The sequence below is a fragment of the Bidens hawaiensis genome, unplaced genomic scaffold, assembly GCF_021521415.1.
Source record: "Bidens hawaiensis isolate Kalapana, Puna unplaced genomic scaffold, B.hawaiensis_p1.1 tig00034589_1, whole genome shotgun sequence".
Classification (NCBI taxonomy): domain Eukaryota; kingdom Viridiplantae; phylum Streptophyta; class Magnoliopsida; order Asterales; family Asteraceae; genus Bidens; species Bidens hawaiensis.
Window position 1 is genome coordinate 33,641 of NW_027505328.1, and position 18,500 is coordinate 52,140.

Here is an 18,500-nt window from a genome sequence, read left to right on the forward strand (position 1 = left end):
CCTACTGCACCAACTTCTCCACACTCAGAACCTGCTGAACCCGTTAATGAAGGCACATCAAACACTCAAAACCAAGATAATGCTGAACCTGCTAATCAACTCAGGAGGTCATCTAGGTCCAGAAGACCTACTAACTTTGATGACTATGTCACCTACCTGACTGAAGTTGACGCCGAAAAGCTTAATGATCCTATCTCGTATAATGAAGCCATAAGCAGTGAACAATCTTCTGAATGGAATAAAGCAATGAATGATGAGCTTGAATCCATGAAGAAAAACAACGTTTGGGATTTGGTATAATTGCCCAACGGTGTCAAACCCGTAAGATCTAAATGGGTGTTCAACAAAGTTGATCCAAATGGGAACGTTGAACACTATAAAGCGAGATTGGTTGCAAAGGGCTACACTCAGAAAGAGGGAATTGACTATCAAGAGACCTTCTCACATGTCTCTCGAAAAGATATATTAAGGATCGTTATGGCCCTAGTAGCTCATTTTGATTTAGAGCTGCATCAGATGGACGTAAACACCGCTTTCCTAAACGGCAATTTAGACGAAGATGTGTACATGAAACAACCTAAAGGTTTTACACCTAAAGGTCAACAACATCTCGTCTGTAAGCTAAAGAAGTCAGTATATGGGTTGAAACAAGCATCACGTCAATGGTACCTAAAGTTTGATGAAGTCATGAAGAAACAAGGTTTTGCAAAGAATCAAGTGGATCAATGCACCTACCTCAAGATGTGTGGGAATAAATTTACTATACTTGTCCTTTACGTAGATGATATTTTATTGTCAAGTAATAGTTTAGACATGTTGTATGAGTCGAAGCGATTACTCTCGCATAACTTCGACATGAAGGATCTCGGAGATGCTTCTTATGTTAATGGCATCAAAATTCACCGAAACAGACAAAGAGGGATCTTAGGATTATCTCAAAGGGCCTACATTGATCGTGTCCTTACTCGTTACAAAATGCAATATTGTAACCCAATTGCAGCTCCAGTAGTTAAAGGAGACGTTTTCGGTGCATTCCAATGTCCAAAAACAGAGGTTGAAAAGAAGCAAATGAGAATGATACCTTATACATCAGTAGTCGGGAGCCTTATGTATGCTCAAGTTTGCACTCGCCCAGATATTGCTTATATTTCTGAAATGTTAGGCCATTATCAGACTAATCTTGGCCTTGAGCACTGGAAAGCAGCTAAGAAGGCGCTTCGTTATCTGCAAAAGATGAAAGACTATAAACTAACTTATAGAAGAAGTGATAATTTAGAAGTGGTAGGTTATTCTGATTCTGACTTTGCTAAATGCAAAGATGACAAGAAGTCCAATTCGGGGTATGTCTTTATGTTAGCAGGCAGGCCCATCTTATGGAGGAGTCATAAACAACAGCTAACAACAACTTTCACTATGATGGCAGAATATATAGCTGTTTATAATGCAACCTGCTGTGGAATGTTTCTTAAAAATCTAATTTCTGGACTCAAAATAGTCAATTCCATTTCTAGACCATTGAAACTTTATTATGATAATTCAGCCGCCGTTAGTTTCTCGAATAGTTACAGTTCGAATGGAGCTGGTTTATATCTTGATACAAAGTATTTGTTCGTGCGAACGAATTGAGGAAAATAAACTTTGTATTGAGCATATTAGTACAAATAATATGCTAGCGGATCCGATGACTAAAGGTCTCCCATCTAAAGTTTTTGAACAACATGTTGCTAATATGGGATTTACTGAAGACCTTATTTAATAGCATATTGTGCTTATTTACATTTTATTTAATAAAATTTCCTCAGTTTTGATTTTGTATGTCTCTTAATATGTTCTGCATGCGTAATGACATATAGACAAATTAGTATACAAATCAAGTATTTGAAGGGTTTATTTATAAAATTTTGATCATAACTACTTAGGTTTTAAACAAGGACTGCAGTATGATTAATGGGGGTCTTGAGCTGATGTTCAATTCAATGATCGTATTTCTCTGCTCCAGTTTGAGTTTAAAGCTAAAATGAGTGTTAAAATCTGCAGACTAATTTAACGCTCATAATAAATGATTATTTGGCCAAGTGGGAGAATGTAAGAATAATGTATGACCATCATTATCATTTATATAATAATAGATCAAAATTAATTAAATCATACCTTATTAATAATTAGCTAGGTAATTGTTGATGAACCATATTACCATTACTTGCTAATCAAGGGTTTCCCCTTGGGTGTATATAAATACATGGAATGGATTAGTTATCATCATAAGAAAAAACCTAACTCTAACATTAAGAAATTCGTGACCCCTATATCTCTTCATATTCGGTTTTCCTCAAAAACCTTAATCCCCATCACTAATATAAATCCTAAAGGGGAACTCGACCAAGCTAACTATCATGTCGTCTAGAGGATTCTTATCAGCCATGGCTACTCTCTCTGCTGTAACAGGTATGTTTTAGTTATAGGTTTATCATAACATTCATGTTTTCTATTACATACGTGAATAACTGATCAACAGTAGATTGTTATAACATGCTCTAGCATGTTACATTACAACTAATTTTCCAACAATCTTAAAGAAAATTAATTTCAGCCTTTCCACAACCAAATCTTGATGAACCCAACCGTGTATTCCCTTATTTTTCTGAAACACCAACACATATAAAGAAAAAAAGGCTTATTATAATTATTATATTCATAGCAACATTTTTTTATAATTCTACATTGTATTATATGAATGTTATTATATCTATACCTGTAATAATTCTATCCAGACAAATACCACTTAAAAGGGATATTGGAACAAAATATATTATTATCATTATTGCATATTAAACTGGTGTGAAACAGAGAGAGCACGTGGTGTTGAGATTCCGCCAGTTTTTCCCGGTGAAAATTGAACCTCCTCTTTCCAATTAGCTGTTGCTAGCTGTCTTCTTCCTTCCATGTGACCCACCCTCTAATTAATCCCCTTTTCCAATTCTTCAACGTTTTTCACTTCAATACTTCCGATTCATTGCATGGCGCAATTGCCCCCAAAAGCCCCAACATTGCCCCAAAAATGGCCCTCTTTCGCCCCGATGCCACCCGCGCAGCCGTGGATGGACGATTTCTCGTCCGCCAAGAGGAGCTCTCATCGTAGATCCGCTAGTGATCCAATTCAATTCGTTGAAACTCCGTTTGTTACTGATCAATCCCGCAATTCTACTGTCAATGAATCGCTGATACCGGCCTCGGATAACAACGGATTTGAACGACTGGATGATGAGCAGCTTAGCTCAATGTTTTCCGACGATTTTACTGCGAATCTTCAGTCGCCGTCTACTCCGTCGGATCAGAACAGCGACAATGACGATACAAAACTGTCAGTGAAGGAAGAGTTGCCGGTGCAGCTGAAGATTGAGACTACTGGAGAGGTGGAAGATGGTGGCGGTTATGAACGCGCAACGGACGTCGTTAATCCACCGGTTACTTTTGCATCAGAAGGTGGCACAATTGTTGATCCAAAACGAGTTAAAAGGTAATGTTAATGATAATAATTAGTTTAATTAACGAACTCGACTTGATGCTAATTGTATAATTCGTGATCAGGATATTGGCAAATCGACAATCTGCTCAACGATCAAGAGTTCGGAAACTGCATTACATTTCTGAACTCGAACGCAGTGTCACTACGTTACAGGTAGTATATATCATTAGATTATGGATTATAAATTATAATTCATATGATTTTAGGCATTTACGGTTAATTGTTTGATTATAAAGACTGAAGTATCTGCATTATCACCACGGGTAGCGTTTTTCGACCACCAGAGGCTGATTCTAAACGTGGATAACAGCTCGCTGAAGCAAAGGATTGCTGCTTTGGCTCAAGATAAGATCTTCAAAGACGGTAAGATCATGATCATCGCTTTGAAATTAATGAGTTCGACCGAATATAAATATCACAGCATAGGCAGATCTCACGTCACCTCTAATATTGCCAACACGTTTTGGCCGCAATAGTAGCCCTGCTTGCGGTGCGCACATATGATGTATATATGTGTGAACCCTCGGGTGGGCAAAAGTGAAATTGCACTAATTTTGACGTTATTTTACTAATCTCGTGAAAATAACGTTAAAAGTGACAGACGGTTAATCAGGCATCATGTAGTGGCGTTGATAGCCGAAAGACAAGGGTACATGCACCGATCAGCCGGTCCCGATGATTGAGTGCTATGTGCCTTATGTCCAAGGCTTGATGCAAAACTACTATCGAGCCGGGGGTCTCACCGGAAGCAGCCTCTCTATCCTTATGGGGTAAAGGTAAGGCTGTCTACATCTTACCCTCCTCAGACCCTACCTTAGCTTTGCTATTGGTGGGATATACTGAGTACGATGATGATGATGATGATGTTTTGGCCGCAATAGCTAGTGTTAAAATAAACGGAAATAGTCTCACAATTAATGTGCTTAGGTTATGTAATTCACTAATTCCACTTCTAAAAAATAAACTTTGTGAATAATAACAAGCGCAATGAATAATATTTTGGTGATAAAAGTTGATCAATTGTTTTAAACTGCAGCTCATCAAGAGGCATTGAAGAAAGAGATAGAGAGATTAAGAAAAGTTTATCATGAACAAAATATGAGCAAGGCGGATAGCACCAATGGTTCACCGGCGGCTGCTGCTGCGGTTAATGGTACGGATGAGTGATTGTGAGTGACCTTGGATCTGGGACTGGGAGTGTTGTGTTGGGTGCTAAAGTGCGCCCATGCGGGCATGTGATGTGTTTGGGTGAGTGGTCCCATGATTGGCATGTGAATATTTTAACTTGCTTGCTTATGCCTATCAGAAAGAAGGAAGGGTAATTATGTCTTTCGTTCTTTTTTATTTATATTTCTTTGTTTTTAATGTAATTTATTTAGATTCTTTGTATAGGATTTGTGGGGGTATTTATTTAGATATTGTTCCGATTGTCGTTTTGTTTCATTCTCAGTTTTTCGTCCTGATTTCTGAAACTTTATTTATGTTTTGGGATGAAGTTAAATTAACAAATCTGAAATGTTTTTTTTTTCTTTTTTACTTATTTTGTATTAATTTTATTGAATTTAGAAGCTAATTTCTCTTATGTATGATTTTTAATTGGATTTAAGTTTTTATGATATTATCTGATATTCATTATCAAACCAGAAACCAAACCAAACACGACACAACCAAGACATATATGATAGAATTGAAATTGACATAACCACCGAGACCGAAACAAACTTAGAACAAAACGTCCCTACATAAGTTACACGATGATCATGATAAGAGGATCTCAAACTATGGATAAGTAGACCCAAAAATTGCCACCAATCACACATAATCATAAATAACAATCTTTATGTTATTCTATAACATCTCACCTTTCGGCATTCTATGTTGGTATCTTAAACTATCAATAAGTAGACCCAAAGTTGTCGAAAACCGCATGAACATAAAAAAAAAAAAAACAATCTTCATGTTACTCTCTCCTTTTGCTTTTATAAAATACTGAAATTCATGTTCCTTGTCTTCTAAATCACGTTTAACTTTTAAGTATATTGTTATCAAATCAAAATAGTGTGTTGCCTTGCTTTAATCCTTTAATCGATATCGACCACATTGAATTGTTATTTCACTTTAAGGTTTATCTACATCAACTCAAACATAACTCATCAAGAATTATCTTGTTATAACATCCTCAAATTTGATCTTCTCCACTTTCTTCTAAGGTGTGCTTTCAGAGTTGGGTCATCGTTAAATGTTAGAAAGCCATTGAGTGAGGATAGATAAGGATCAAAACTACAGGGGCGGATCTATAGTAAAAACGGGTGGTTCCGAGGAACCATCCTAGTTTTGAAATAATAGTGTATTTATATATAGAAAATAATAAAGGAACCACCTTATAAATTAGAAAGGAACCACCTTACAAACATTTGAAGCCTTTGTCTAGCTGGAAACCTATTGGTTTTGTAACCCGGAGGTCACAGGTTCAATTCTGGTTTTTGAAACATTTTTTTTACTTAGTTAGGGTTTTATAATAAACACAACCAGTGACCAGTCCACAAAACACCACACAGCGCCTCCCCAGTCTCGTCGTTTAATCGCCGCAGATCTTCTCCGTGATTCCAATTTATCAAACTATTACTTCTCAAAGCCACCACCATCAGATGATTTCGAAGCTGACTTCCAGGGATTCAAAGACCGAATTCAGGATAACAATAAGCCTAAGCCTTTTGTTTTCTCAGCCAACAATAACTCATCTGGTAATTCACTTTTTTTTCATTAATAGTTTAAGGAATTTGTTATAGGTAAATTACAAGTCGTGAACTTGAAGCTTCTAGATCTGACTTATCAAACTAGATTGATGACATAGAAACTAGTCTGTTCTTTCTTGTTATGAATTGCGTATTCGTAATAATATATATATATTGAAATTTAAAGCTTTTTGAATACCAAAACTAAGTCATTTGAAAATTAATTGATCTTTAAGTTGTTTATTTCTCCCCAGCCCCTAACCCTCTTCAGCCCCTGACTGCCGGCAGCCTCACTCCGTCAGCCACTCGTCCTCGTCACTCCGACCATCGTGGAACGTCGGCAACCTCACTCTGTCAGCCACTCAGCCGTCCCCGTCCTCTTGCCACTGCCTACTCTTACTCGAATCCTCTAATCCTCCCACTTTGAAGGTAAGTTTACATTCACAATCCATTGTTAAATGTTAATTGTTCTTGACTTCTTGTAAAATGTTAATTGCTCTTGATTGTTAAGTTATTTGTTAAATTTAGTTTTAGTTTGTTAGATTGTTGGTTTTAATTTGTTAGTTTTTAATTTCTAATGACGGTGTCTCTTTTATTATTTTATCGTATTTTTATTATGTAATGAACTTTCTCGAACCATCGAACCGACCCGAACCTTAAACCGACCCGGATTTTTTTATACCCAACTCCATGAAATAGAAACGTCTAAAAGTAGTGCACCACCCGGAAAAAAATCCTGGATCCGCCACTGCAAAACTAGAATAACTCTTATGGACCGTGTTTAATGAACACTTTTAAAAGTAAGAATTCACAATTTAATTTGCATGGATAATTGAATATGATGAACTTTACTTTAGGTAATCCATCTATTAACTTTTTAGTTAAGCTAAGACATGTGCATAGATAAGAGGACATTTATATATGTCATGTTATGTTAGTTATTCAACCTTTGGAACAGTACCCAAACTTGTTTTATTTACAGAAGTTGAATTGACACGAATTTTAACGATGAAAATACACATTAGTTGATGAGGAAAATCGCTTCACGGTTAGTTTGGCCGGCAGTTGGAAAGTTGTCATATAGTTTTAGTGATTAATTAACTACCCAAGTAGTAAAAAGGTATAATATATGAAACCCGGTAAAAAAAGAAACCCAACTTTTAGATTAATTACCACCGTAGATCACTCACTCTGAAAACAAATTTGGATCTTCAAAGTCCAGAATTTCCTTCTAGAAGGGTAAGTTATTTCAGTTTTCGGGGCTCCTTTATTGCCTCCCCAAGTCACCAGGAACCCTCGTATACTCTATGAAATTGAAGCGCCTAAAAGTAGCGCACCACTTAAAAAAAATTCTTGGATCCGCCACTAGTGACCAGGCCGGATCGTGTAGCTTTGAACCCCCCGAACGGGCGATGGAACAAATGCCCTTGGGACCCCATCGTCGAACTCATACGCGGGAAACTGTAGCTCGGAGGGATCTTGTCTTCTTCTTTCTCGACGGTTTCTTGGTAGTTGAGCGGGCTCGGGTGTTCAGTTTCTGGGAGGTTGTTGTTGTTGTCTTCTGTAATACCGATGCCCTTGCACGTCTTCCATCTCCTCTTCATCCTCGAACTCATCAAAATCGTCAAATCTAATTATTTTGTAGTGATCTTAGAGTTGTTATCTTTGTTTCTTTTCTCTGTCTCTCAACCACCGATATTGATTGTTTATCGACCAATAATTTCACAGCCAACAAGTCCACACGACGCTACACGAGCCAAATTGGTTGGTAAGATGAAGATGCACCAGCGCACATCAACCGTCTCACCCGTTTGCTCAGAACGTTCAATTTACAAGGTGCTAATGAAGATACCCAAGTTGGAGTCTGATGATTCAAGCTCGGTTTATACACTGACTGATGGCTCTACTGGAAATGAAGCACCATTTTCTCTTAGTAACCCTAAATTCAACTTTACATTACCTAGTAAAATTGCAAATATGCTATACCCTCATCAACGTGAAGGTTTGAAATGGCTTTGATCCCTTCATTAATTGACTTGGTGCTTTTAGTAGATGCTGCTACGTGAAGTAACGTTTCACAATTCTCAGTGATACTACACCATGGTATATCCAGTGCCTTGTCTATTCTTTCCTCTTAACAGTATTCCAATTTCATGGATGCTTATTTTTTGATTTGTTTGCTTCCAGAATCGTCACACCGATTTCGAAATTAGGGCTTCTAATTGATTTACAGACTAACTATTTACTTGTTTTTGCAGGTACGCATATTACTACGGAACAGGCTATTGAAGAAGCTATTATCATCTGACCCGAAAGTTTTTTTTAATGCTCTACTAATTAACATTTACATTTTACAACTAATACGCCGTATAGGGCTATACAGGGCGTATAGGGGGCAGGCCGGCCCATGGGTGTGGCTGGGTGGTCGACGGCCACATGCCCAACACCTCGCTAGGCCCGAAATAAACATTAAAGTTTAAATCTTTATCATTTTCTGTAATTAACCAACTATTATGAAAAAAGTGAAAAAAAAACATAGCACGTACATTCGCTTTGGCTTCGATAGAAGCCCCGTGAGATAGAAGAAGCCCTGCAGCTTCATTACAACCGTTTTTAGCAGCCATGTGCAACGGAGTTTTTGCAGTACCTCTGTGTTAGGTATGTTGTTTACTTTTAGAGTTTCTGCTTGCATTTTTTTTTCGGAAGTTTTTATTGTCAATATAGTTGTTTCGCATTCGTTGACTGGGTAATCGTCTAGGTTTGATTATTTAATTATTTTCTATTAAATCAATTAAACATATTAAACTGCCTTTGATTTCCGCACTGTAAGGTAGGATTTCGTATAAAGGAACTAAGTCATAAATAATTAGGTGCCGTAAGGAAACATGATTTTTAATACTGGTGTGCGTTAATACTTATTAGAAACTCATAGGTGTCTCTTGAGAAGGGTCAGGGGTCCTGTTTGGGTTTTCTCTTAAGTGTCTAGTTTATGATCCCAGTCCATAACTTAATATTTTCCGAGTTAATTTATAATTGAAATTTAGGGGATTCTAGCCCAGGTAGTTATCTCATTATCATCTTATTTACTCAAACTCGTACATCCGTAATTTCTGATTAATATGCTTCAATTTCATTTGATATAGATACTGATAGAAGTCTTATTCCCATTAACTTCTTACCCCTGTGAAATATACCGGTTAGTGAACTAATAGATGCCTATGCTATAAAATTTGCTAACGGTAAACCTATAACTGTTAACCAAATATTCAAAAACTGTCCTATTATCCTAAACGACCAATCAACTCTTATTAATATACTCCCGGTAGAGTTAGGAAATTTCGAAGTAATTACCAGTATGGGCGAGTTATGTGAGCGCAAGACACATATCGTTTGTAATGACGGCATAATTAAAATTCCCCTATCGGATAATGAAGTGATTACGGTACAGGGAGAAAATTCTGACATTATATTATCCCTCGTGTCCAATCTCAATGTGTTAAATGTTTATGCCAAGGATGTATGGCACTTCTGGAAATCGTAACCGTAAATAACCCCAATGAAAAACATATAGAAGATATCCACGTAGTACATGAATACTTCAATGTCTTTCCTGATGAACTACCCGGAATACCATTAATCCAATGAGTTGAATTCCGAACTGACCTAATCCTAAGGGCAACTCCGATTTCAAAGGCAACTTATTGACTAGTATTATTATGGAATTAGATATGTGGAAGATGGATGGCTTTCTAGCCTTTGGTGGCTTGTACTACACACATCCAACACATATAGTAGGCAATCATTAGGATGCATGCAGAAAGGTATTGGAAAAGGTGGGTGGAAGAAGTAAACGGATCTTAGGAAGGATTTGAAAAGGATTTGGTGAGATGTTGGATATTTTAAACAAAGTCTTTAATTCTTAGTTTAACATTTAACAAATTTTAACTAGTTAACGAATTCCGACGCTAATAATTTCTGTCAGACCTTATCCGGCATTGAATTCCTGATGCAACGAGCCTAAGAACATTTTTTTCCAATTAATTTGGGTTTGATAATTTTAGTAAAATTTTTCAAATTTCATGCGGCCAGAATACTTTTCTAAATTGTGTAAAGTTTGGGTTTGATAATCTTAGTAAAATCTTTCAAATTTCATGTGGCCAGAATATGTTAAAATTAAGATGATGTTGAAATGAGATCATTACCACATTCAATTACATCAGCCCCCGAGGCCATGTATTTACCAAAACCATCCTTAGTTAATCCCGGGGATAAAGGGTTCCCAAATTACCCCCGAAAGTTGTTGACTTTATCGAATACGCGCGTTAACGGGTTGTTTAAGCACTTAGATACCGACTCAGCCCCGTGGGGACCAAATTTAGTAAAATCACAGCCAACAAGTCCACACGACGCTACACGAGTTGAATGGGTCGGTAATTCGCAAGCCCGATGCACAAATTACCAATAAACGCGAATTTGCGCCGTACCGACCCGTTCAAGTAACCGACAACCAATTCACCCCAAATACTCAAAAAAATCAGTTTTTCACAGCCAACATATCATGCCGAGTCTACAACATTCGAATTGGTTGTCAATTCCCTCAAACAACACGTTAAACACAACAACTCACAAACTAGTCAACTGAATCCTAGTTTTCAAACTATTAACAATTGGCCGACCTAACCAATTCCAATGACCATGAAATTTTAGTATGTTATATAGGACATTCATAGGAAGATTGTGGTGCAAAAACCTTAGCCGAAACAGCCCCGAAACATCATGGATCAAACTCGCACAATAGAGTCGAATTTTTGAGTATGATAGGCGAAGGGGATTTGACGATTTTGATGAGTTCGAGGATGAAGAGGAGATGGAAGACGTGCAAGGGCATCGGTATTATAGAAGACAACAACAACCTCCCAGAAACTGAACACCCGAGCCCGCTCAACCACCAAGAAACCGTCAAGAAAGAAGAAGACAAGATCCTTCCGAGCCACAGTTTCCCGCGTATGAGTTCGACGATGGGGTCCCAAGGGCATTTGTTCCATCACCAGTTCGGGGGGTTCAAAGCCACTTTATTCCACAAGTGGCCACGAACCCGCTTCCCATTGTAATCCCGGTCCGAGAAGGAAGAACGTTTTCAGTAAGACAAATTAACCTGACCGGGATGCCTACTTTTCACAGGAAAGCATCTGAAGAGCCATACCTACACTTGAGCGAGTTCAATGCAATTTGTGCCACTATCTCGAGTCAAGGGTTCACTGCTGATGAAGTCAAGCTAGTGGTTTTTCAGTTTAGTCTTAAAGATCTAGCGAAGCAGTGGTTCTTATCTCTACCGTCAGCGAGCATTTACATGTGGCAAGATCTGGCTCAGCAGTTTTTGGACGAGTACTACACACCACAAAGAACATCTGAGGCCCGAACCTCCATCAGAAACTTTCAGCAAGGGTCGGGTGAGACTTTTCACGAAGCTTTTACGAGATTTAAGAGGTTGTTGAGAACTTGTCTGCATCACGTGATTGCGTTGTGGGAGTTGATCAAAGCATTTCATGACGGGTTGTCGAGTGACGATGTGCATGATCTTCAGTTGACCACGAATGGGTCCTTTTTGACTAATGATGAGAATGAAGATTGGCAACACTTAGAGAGGCATGCAATAAATTCAAAAAGGCAAGCTCAGTCGAATCGCATGGTAAAAAGGGATTTACAGTGTTATTAGTAATTTTCTGCTGCAATGATAAATATAAATTAATTTCATATTAAACTATCATTTCAGAATAGTCTTAGTAACATTGTGCTGCAAACATAAACAAAAACTAATTGAACTATAGCCGAGTTGATGAAAGATTAATGCAATATAAAAGATGTGATGGAAAATTAGAACTTCATTTACTTCATTTGTTTTTTCAATGTGAAACTGCCTCTTAGGTTTGGTCTTATTTGAAAGGTGTTCAACATGCTAGTTTTGTTCAAGATAGTCTCTCTGCTTTCACTAAGACCTATTTACAAGGCACTTCTATCAAATCTAAAATGGGGGTATTTTATCTTCTCTGGTTGCTGGTAGATTTGGCTTGCTAGAAATGCATCTGTTCATAATTCAGTTGTTCTGAGTTTTATTGTAGTGGGGAGCTTCCCTAGTCAATCTAGAAATCTTGGTGAGGAAGCTTTCCAGCTTCCTAGTCTAGTAGCTTGTACTTGCTGCTTCTTAACTTCTAGGCTTTCCTAGCTTATGAGTAGGTAAGGATAACCACGTCTAACACTACTAGATAACTTTCTTGTTTGAGGATACTGTTGGTAGTGGAGCCATTTACTAGGCATTCATCAACAAAACAATGGTTAAACAAATAATATATATCTATGATGTGCCTAGCTAGATGATGTTTGTTTGTACCACTATCCCTTTTTCTTTCATTAAATTTTAATGATCAAATATTAGTTAAACTCTTTATTTGCTAAACCTGAACATGTGATGATTGTTTTTCTTTTTTAATTATTTTATAGCTATAAATAATTTGTTTTATACAGTTGTTTTCACAACCACCTTTTCACATTTAGCTTAACATTGTCTATCCACCTAGATTAATATTAAAATAAATAATCAAATAAAAAGTGTAATACTGGCCATATGTTTCTTGTGAAGACGATACCCCACTTTTAGGTACCCTAAGGGATAACCTAATCCTTTATAACCAATGGCTCTGATACCAACTTCTGTCACAGCCCGACTAGCACAATGCGGAAGCGTAAAACGGGAATGTAACAGACACCTCTGATATCAACAACATTGTTTATAAATAAACATTACAACTAATTTACATTATATTACAGTGAACTATCTTTGATTACAAACTATGTGTTACAACGAAATATACTTGTACGTTATTTTATTCGTACTAATAAGTCTGCGTCTATTCACACCGCATCGATCACGTTTGGTAACAGAAAGCACAAATTCACGGATTTTCCAACTTCGGTATCACACCTGAAAAGCACGTTTAAAATGGGTCAACTACTAGAGTTGGTGAGTTTCACGAGTTTCAAGAAAACAGTTATGAGTATTCACAAGTTAACACTTGTAATCATGAAATAAGTATGTATGTATGTAAATGATGTAATTATGCTAAGCTACAGTGAAGCCTGGACTGTTCGTGCTGCGTGCCTCCATTTCCCACGCTCAATCAACCACTATGGCTCCCCTTCCGCCCATATTATGCCCCAAGTAGCTATGTCTAACACTACATAGCTGGTTCGTAAAAATATGGACATGTGCAAACGGGATAATGTCTCAGCAAACCGTGCTGGCCCCGCCTAGGTTTGTCAAACCAATAGTACTATTCACAAGCCACCGGCTCGAAGTTAATCACTGTGTTAGTGGGGACTTTCATGTGTTAGCACTTAGATAATTCACATCATCACATGTTTTAGATAAGTATATAGATATAAGCAAACATGCTTTTCACCCCAAAAGTTCGTAAAACAGTTTAGAAGTGGGGTCATGAAACTCACTGTTTAGTAGATAATCAGTAGCACGTCGGTTCAAGGTTTGTATAACTTGCAATCACGGTTTCCTATAATCAATATTATAATAATATTAATATTTTAATATTATTATAATCTCAATACTAAACTGGGCTGTATAACTAATCTTTCTTGATCTAGTTGTCCTCCTTAGTATTCTCGTTACTTCGACTGATTAAGCAACATCTACTTTATAATCATCCTTGATGTTATATACTCCCTCTAAGGAATTATAATTCATGTTCGGTCATTCGTCTTGAATGTAAATCAAGTAGGGATCTTAAAAAACTTAAATTTTTCCTGTCCCTAAGGTGTTCAATAAGTCTAAGGAAAAGAATGAAGACATCAAGAAGAATGAGCTTGCTCGATGGACTAGTTTGAGCAAAGCAAGGATTGGTCAAGAGGAATGAAGCTTGCTGGAGGAGAAGCCGTGCAAGCTCCTAAATGGTTCTACCAACACTCGATTTTTAACGTTGAGGTTTTACTAATTGCCCATTACACCAAGTGAAAATCTAGTTCAAAACAAAACTTATTGCCTACACATATTAAACCCAATTCCTTTTGAAATTGCAAAACCCAATCTTTTAAAAACTACATTTGCTGATCTTGGAGTCATAATATTACTATGCATGACCCGTTGAACACGGGTAAGTAACTCCACAGCTTCAAGCGCGAGGAAACCAAAAGTGTCAAAAGCAAAAGGAATAAATACATGTTGGTTGTCAAGACACGCCTTCTCATGTTTAGTCACCTTCCATGAAGCAGCTTTTAAAGCAGCTTGACCGACTGTGAAACCACTACTCTCTAAGCCTACCAGAGGGAAACCTCTGTTAAATCCACACACGCATGTTTTCCTCCTGTCCATCCAAACACCAAAATGTAGCCGGTCGAAGAGATGATCTTCCCTCCGACGGGTTAGTCAGGAAATTCACAGGTGTTTCTTTTTTGATAGAAATTCCGGCTCGCCTGAATATGTCGAAGAGCACGTCTCTAACCAAATCGTGTCAGTATTTGAACCCCGGGAGCTCTTTACAATGCACCGTGTGCTCCCTACATGAGTCTAAAGACGCCTTACGGCAAACAGGACATATGTCATCAACCGGGGAATGTTTAATTCCGATATCATGACAAGCGTGACGAAAACGTACCGAATTCGTATAGACTCAACGTCCAAGACTGACAACACTCGGTTTTACAAATGCATGAGTTTATCGACCGATGCCACCCCATTGGTCCACTCAATTTTTATATTTTTTTTCCTTTTTTAGTTCTGATAGTGTAACAAACGTAGCCAAAACCGACCGAATTCGTGTCTAGTTACCGCCTCAATGCTTGGACCGAACGCTTGAGTTTTTTCACCGCCCGGGTTTATCGACCTTGCAAAAGTCGATTTGACTAATTTTTTTATATGTTAATTTTGACGAATATATATTTTTTGGACGCTAAGGTTTTACCAATGTATTTATAACGTAAAGAACATAAATGATACTAACTGAATTCGTGTCAACTCACTGACGTAACGCTCGGGCTTTACCAACGCTCAGGTTTTACCAACTCCCTGGTTTCAACGTTAAAGTTTTACCAATTGCCCCGGCGCTTTACCAATTGTATTCTATTATATAGAAGGGGTTTGATATATGACATTACAATCACAAACAGAGAATTGAGAGGGGAAGAGAGGAATTTTATTGAAATAAGATGGAAAGAGAATTACAGACTTAGATGGGAAAAGAAATCATAACAAACTCACAAAATACTCATGACCTCACTCTCATACATTCCCCTATATATAACAGAATATAATTAGTTACTAATGGGCTGACGTGGCATTCAAGTGGTAGTCATGCAATTTGGAAGGAATTCGAGTGGAACGGTTGCTTTTTCTAACTTGGTTCTGACCCATTTGTGACACCAATTTCCGGAGATTTTCTACGAGGCATGGGAGCGTTTTAAAACTCTGTTATCGTTGTGCCCGAACCACGGCTTGCAAGATTGGGCGGTTGTCGAGAAGTTCTATAATGGAGTTACGTACGCGACGCAGAATATGCTTGACATGGGGCGGGAAGAAATCTATTGACGATGAAGGACCCGGATGAGTGCATAGCTTTGTTTAATGGGTTAGCAATGACCAGAGACCACCCGCCAGAGGTGGTAAGACCGTCGATTCCATATCACGCGGTATGCATTCGGTGGACACAAACACCGCACTTACGGCACAGGTCGAGGCGTTGGCGAAGATTGTGAAGGACTTGCAAACGAAGAGCAAGCTATGCTAGATATGCAGAGGATGGTATGATACCATTCAGTGCCTAGTCAGTTTTCAGGAGGAGGCAGTAGACTATGTAGGCAATCCAAACCGAAATCAAAATTCTTTCAATTCTTATAATTCGGGATGGAGGGGCAATCAGAATTCCAACTGGAGAAGCGGGAATCAGTCCGGTTTTCAGCAGCGTCAGATTCTATTCCAGGATGCTGGTGAAGGAGCGAGCAGTGGGGAGAAGAAGCCCACTTTAGAGGAGTTGATGGCGCAGCAGACGCAGATGTTGTCACAGCTTATGACGCGAGAGGATTCCCGTCATAAAGAGACCCAGGAGATGTTTCGGGAGCACGAGTCATTCATGAGGAATCAGGGAGCGTGATTTAGAGTCTTGAGCGGCAGATGGGAGAGATAGCCAGTCATTTTAACAAGAGGCTGCAGGGTACGCTACCGAGTAATACCAAGCAAAACCCGAAGGGATTCGCGAAAGCTGTGACGACGAGGAGCGGTGCAGGGGCACGAGATGAGCCCGTGATTCAGGAGAGGTCTAGAGGAAGAGTTGTTGAGGAGCCTGCAGCTGTTAATAGAGAGGAGCAGGTGGATGAGAAGTTTCAGATGGAGTCTCCGACGGCCCAGGTGCATTAGAGGAGCAGCCCAGGGAGTACATCACAGGCTGAGAGACATTAGTTACCGAGAGAGCCACCGAGAGTCTACAAACCTAGAGTGCCATACCCCGGGAGACTCCGAAGAGATAGAGATGAAGAGCAGAACTCCCAATTCCTTGATCTTTTGAAGCAACTTCACCTTAATATTCCATTCCTTGAGGCACTAACTTAAATGCAGAAACATGGGAAGTTCCTTAAGGATATTCTCTCGAATAAGGAGAAGTTAGCTGAGGTCGCTTCCATCCCTTTGAGTGCTAGTTGCTCTGCTGTCTTAAAGAGGAAGTTACCAGAGAAGATGTCCGATCCAGGGAGTTTCACGATTCCCTGCATCTTGAGTGATGATACGGTGATTGATGCGCTGGCTGATCTTGGTGCCAGTATTAATCTTATGCCGTATTCTGTGTACAGCAAACTGGATACTCATCCTGGTAGGCCTGGGTTCGCCTAAATCCAGATCTACATAATTTTCTACTCAGTAATCTTAATTTTTTAAGTTCCTTGATCAGGTTTTGAACATGAAAACAATAAGCGATACATTGGACCGTATGATGTAATTTCAAGGCAGGTTTTGTTAACAAGTGTGTATCCTTGATCAAGGATCACACGAAAATGAAGTGATTTGTGATTGACAGGTCAGTTAAGAAGAAAGAAATAAGGTGGCAGAAAAAGGTGGCCGACCAAGGAAGACGAACTCAAAGAACCCTACTCATGTCTTCATCAAGCTCCTCGGGCGTGGTATGCTACATTGACGGCTCATCTTCTGGGTCATGGTTACAAAAGAGGGACCATTGATCAAACTCTGTTCCTTAAAACAGTCGGGAAAGATTTGATTCTAGTTCAAATTTATGTGGATGACATTATTTTTGGGTCTACTAGTGCTGAGTTGTGCTCTGAATTTGAAGAAGTGATGAAGAAGAGGTTTGAAATGAGTCCGTTGGGGGAAATGACGATGTTTCTCAGGTTGCAGGTTCGTCAGAGTTCGGCGGGAAACATACCAATCATAATTGTAACTCAAATCACCTCGAAATCCCAAATCCATTGTATGTATTATATCATTTATAATTCACTCATAATATTATTTAATTAGGATTCTTGTCGGTAATTCTTGAGGAGTGTGATTTCCACCTTCTTATCATAAACATTCCTGTTTAGCTTATTCGATCAGGTGAGTTTTGTCATTCCCCTATTTTACTCAATTTTCACAAACGTTTTGGGGACATATGGGTATATTATACCATACATACATATCTATATATACATACATATCAAAAATACCAAATGTGTAATTGTGTGTTATTAATCAAATCTACTTGTTATGTGCTTATTTGTCTTTGTATGCAATCGTTTGTCATATCCCCTTGGAGACGGTTCTCATTCTATTGACCACCGTCCTATATTTTCTCAAGCCACCTTCTTTTTTGTAAATGGAGGTTTCTTATGCATTTGACCTGAAGTCCCGGGTATGGGTCTCACCAAACCCAAATAACCACTAAACGAGTTATAACATCTCATAATATTAAAAATTAGTTTCACCAGATATTTGATATGAACATCCGATAAAATAGGAATACACTAAAAATTAATATCCAATTTTTTTTTTAAAAGAAGATATTATTTATATTAAGAAATAATTTTATACTAAAAAAAATAAGCGGGTCATGAGTCCCACTAAACCTAGATAACTTTTAAACGGGTTATAACACAAATATAATCGAAACAGCTATCAATACCTGCAATAAACGAGTTAATAAAATAAACCGAGTGGCATGGACCACTGAAATCATCTTGATCACCCGGATGCT

At 38.3% G+C, this 18,500-nt stretch overlaps 1 protein-coding gene across 1 annotated transcript; it reads left to right on the forward strand.

The window, feature by feature from the left end:
- The first annotated feature begins 3,002 nt into the window (after window positions 1-3,002).
- LOC143612442 (basic leucine zipper 34-like) lies at window positions 3,003-4,693 on the forward strand. Its single transcript, XM_077086428.1, has 4 exons — window positions 3,003-3,517; window positions 3,589-3,679; window positions 3,763-3,889; window positions 4,563-4,693. The coding sequence occupies exons 1-4, from the start codon at window positions 3,018-3,020 to the stop codon at window positions 4,691-4,693; spliced, it is 849 nt and encodes a 282-aa protein (XP_076942543.1). The 5' UTR covers window positions 3,003-3,017.
- The last annotated feature ends 13,807 nt before the right edge of the window (window positions 4,694-18,500 follow it).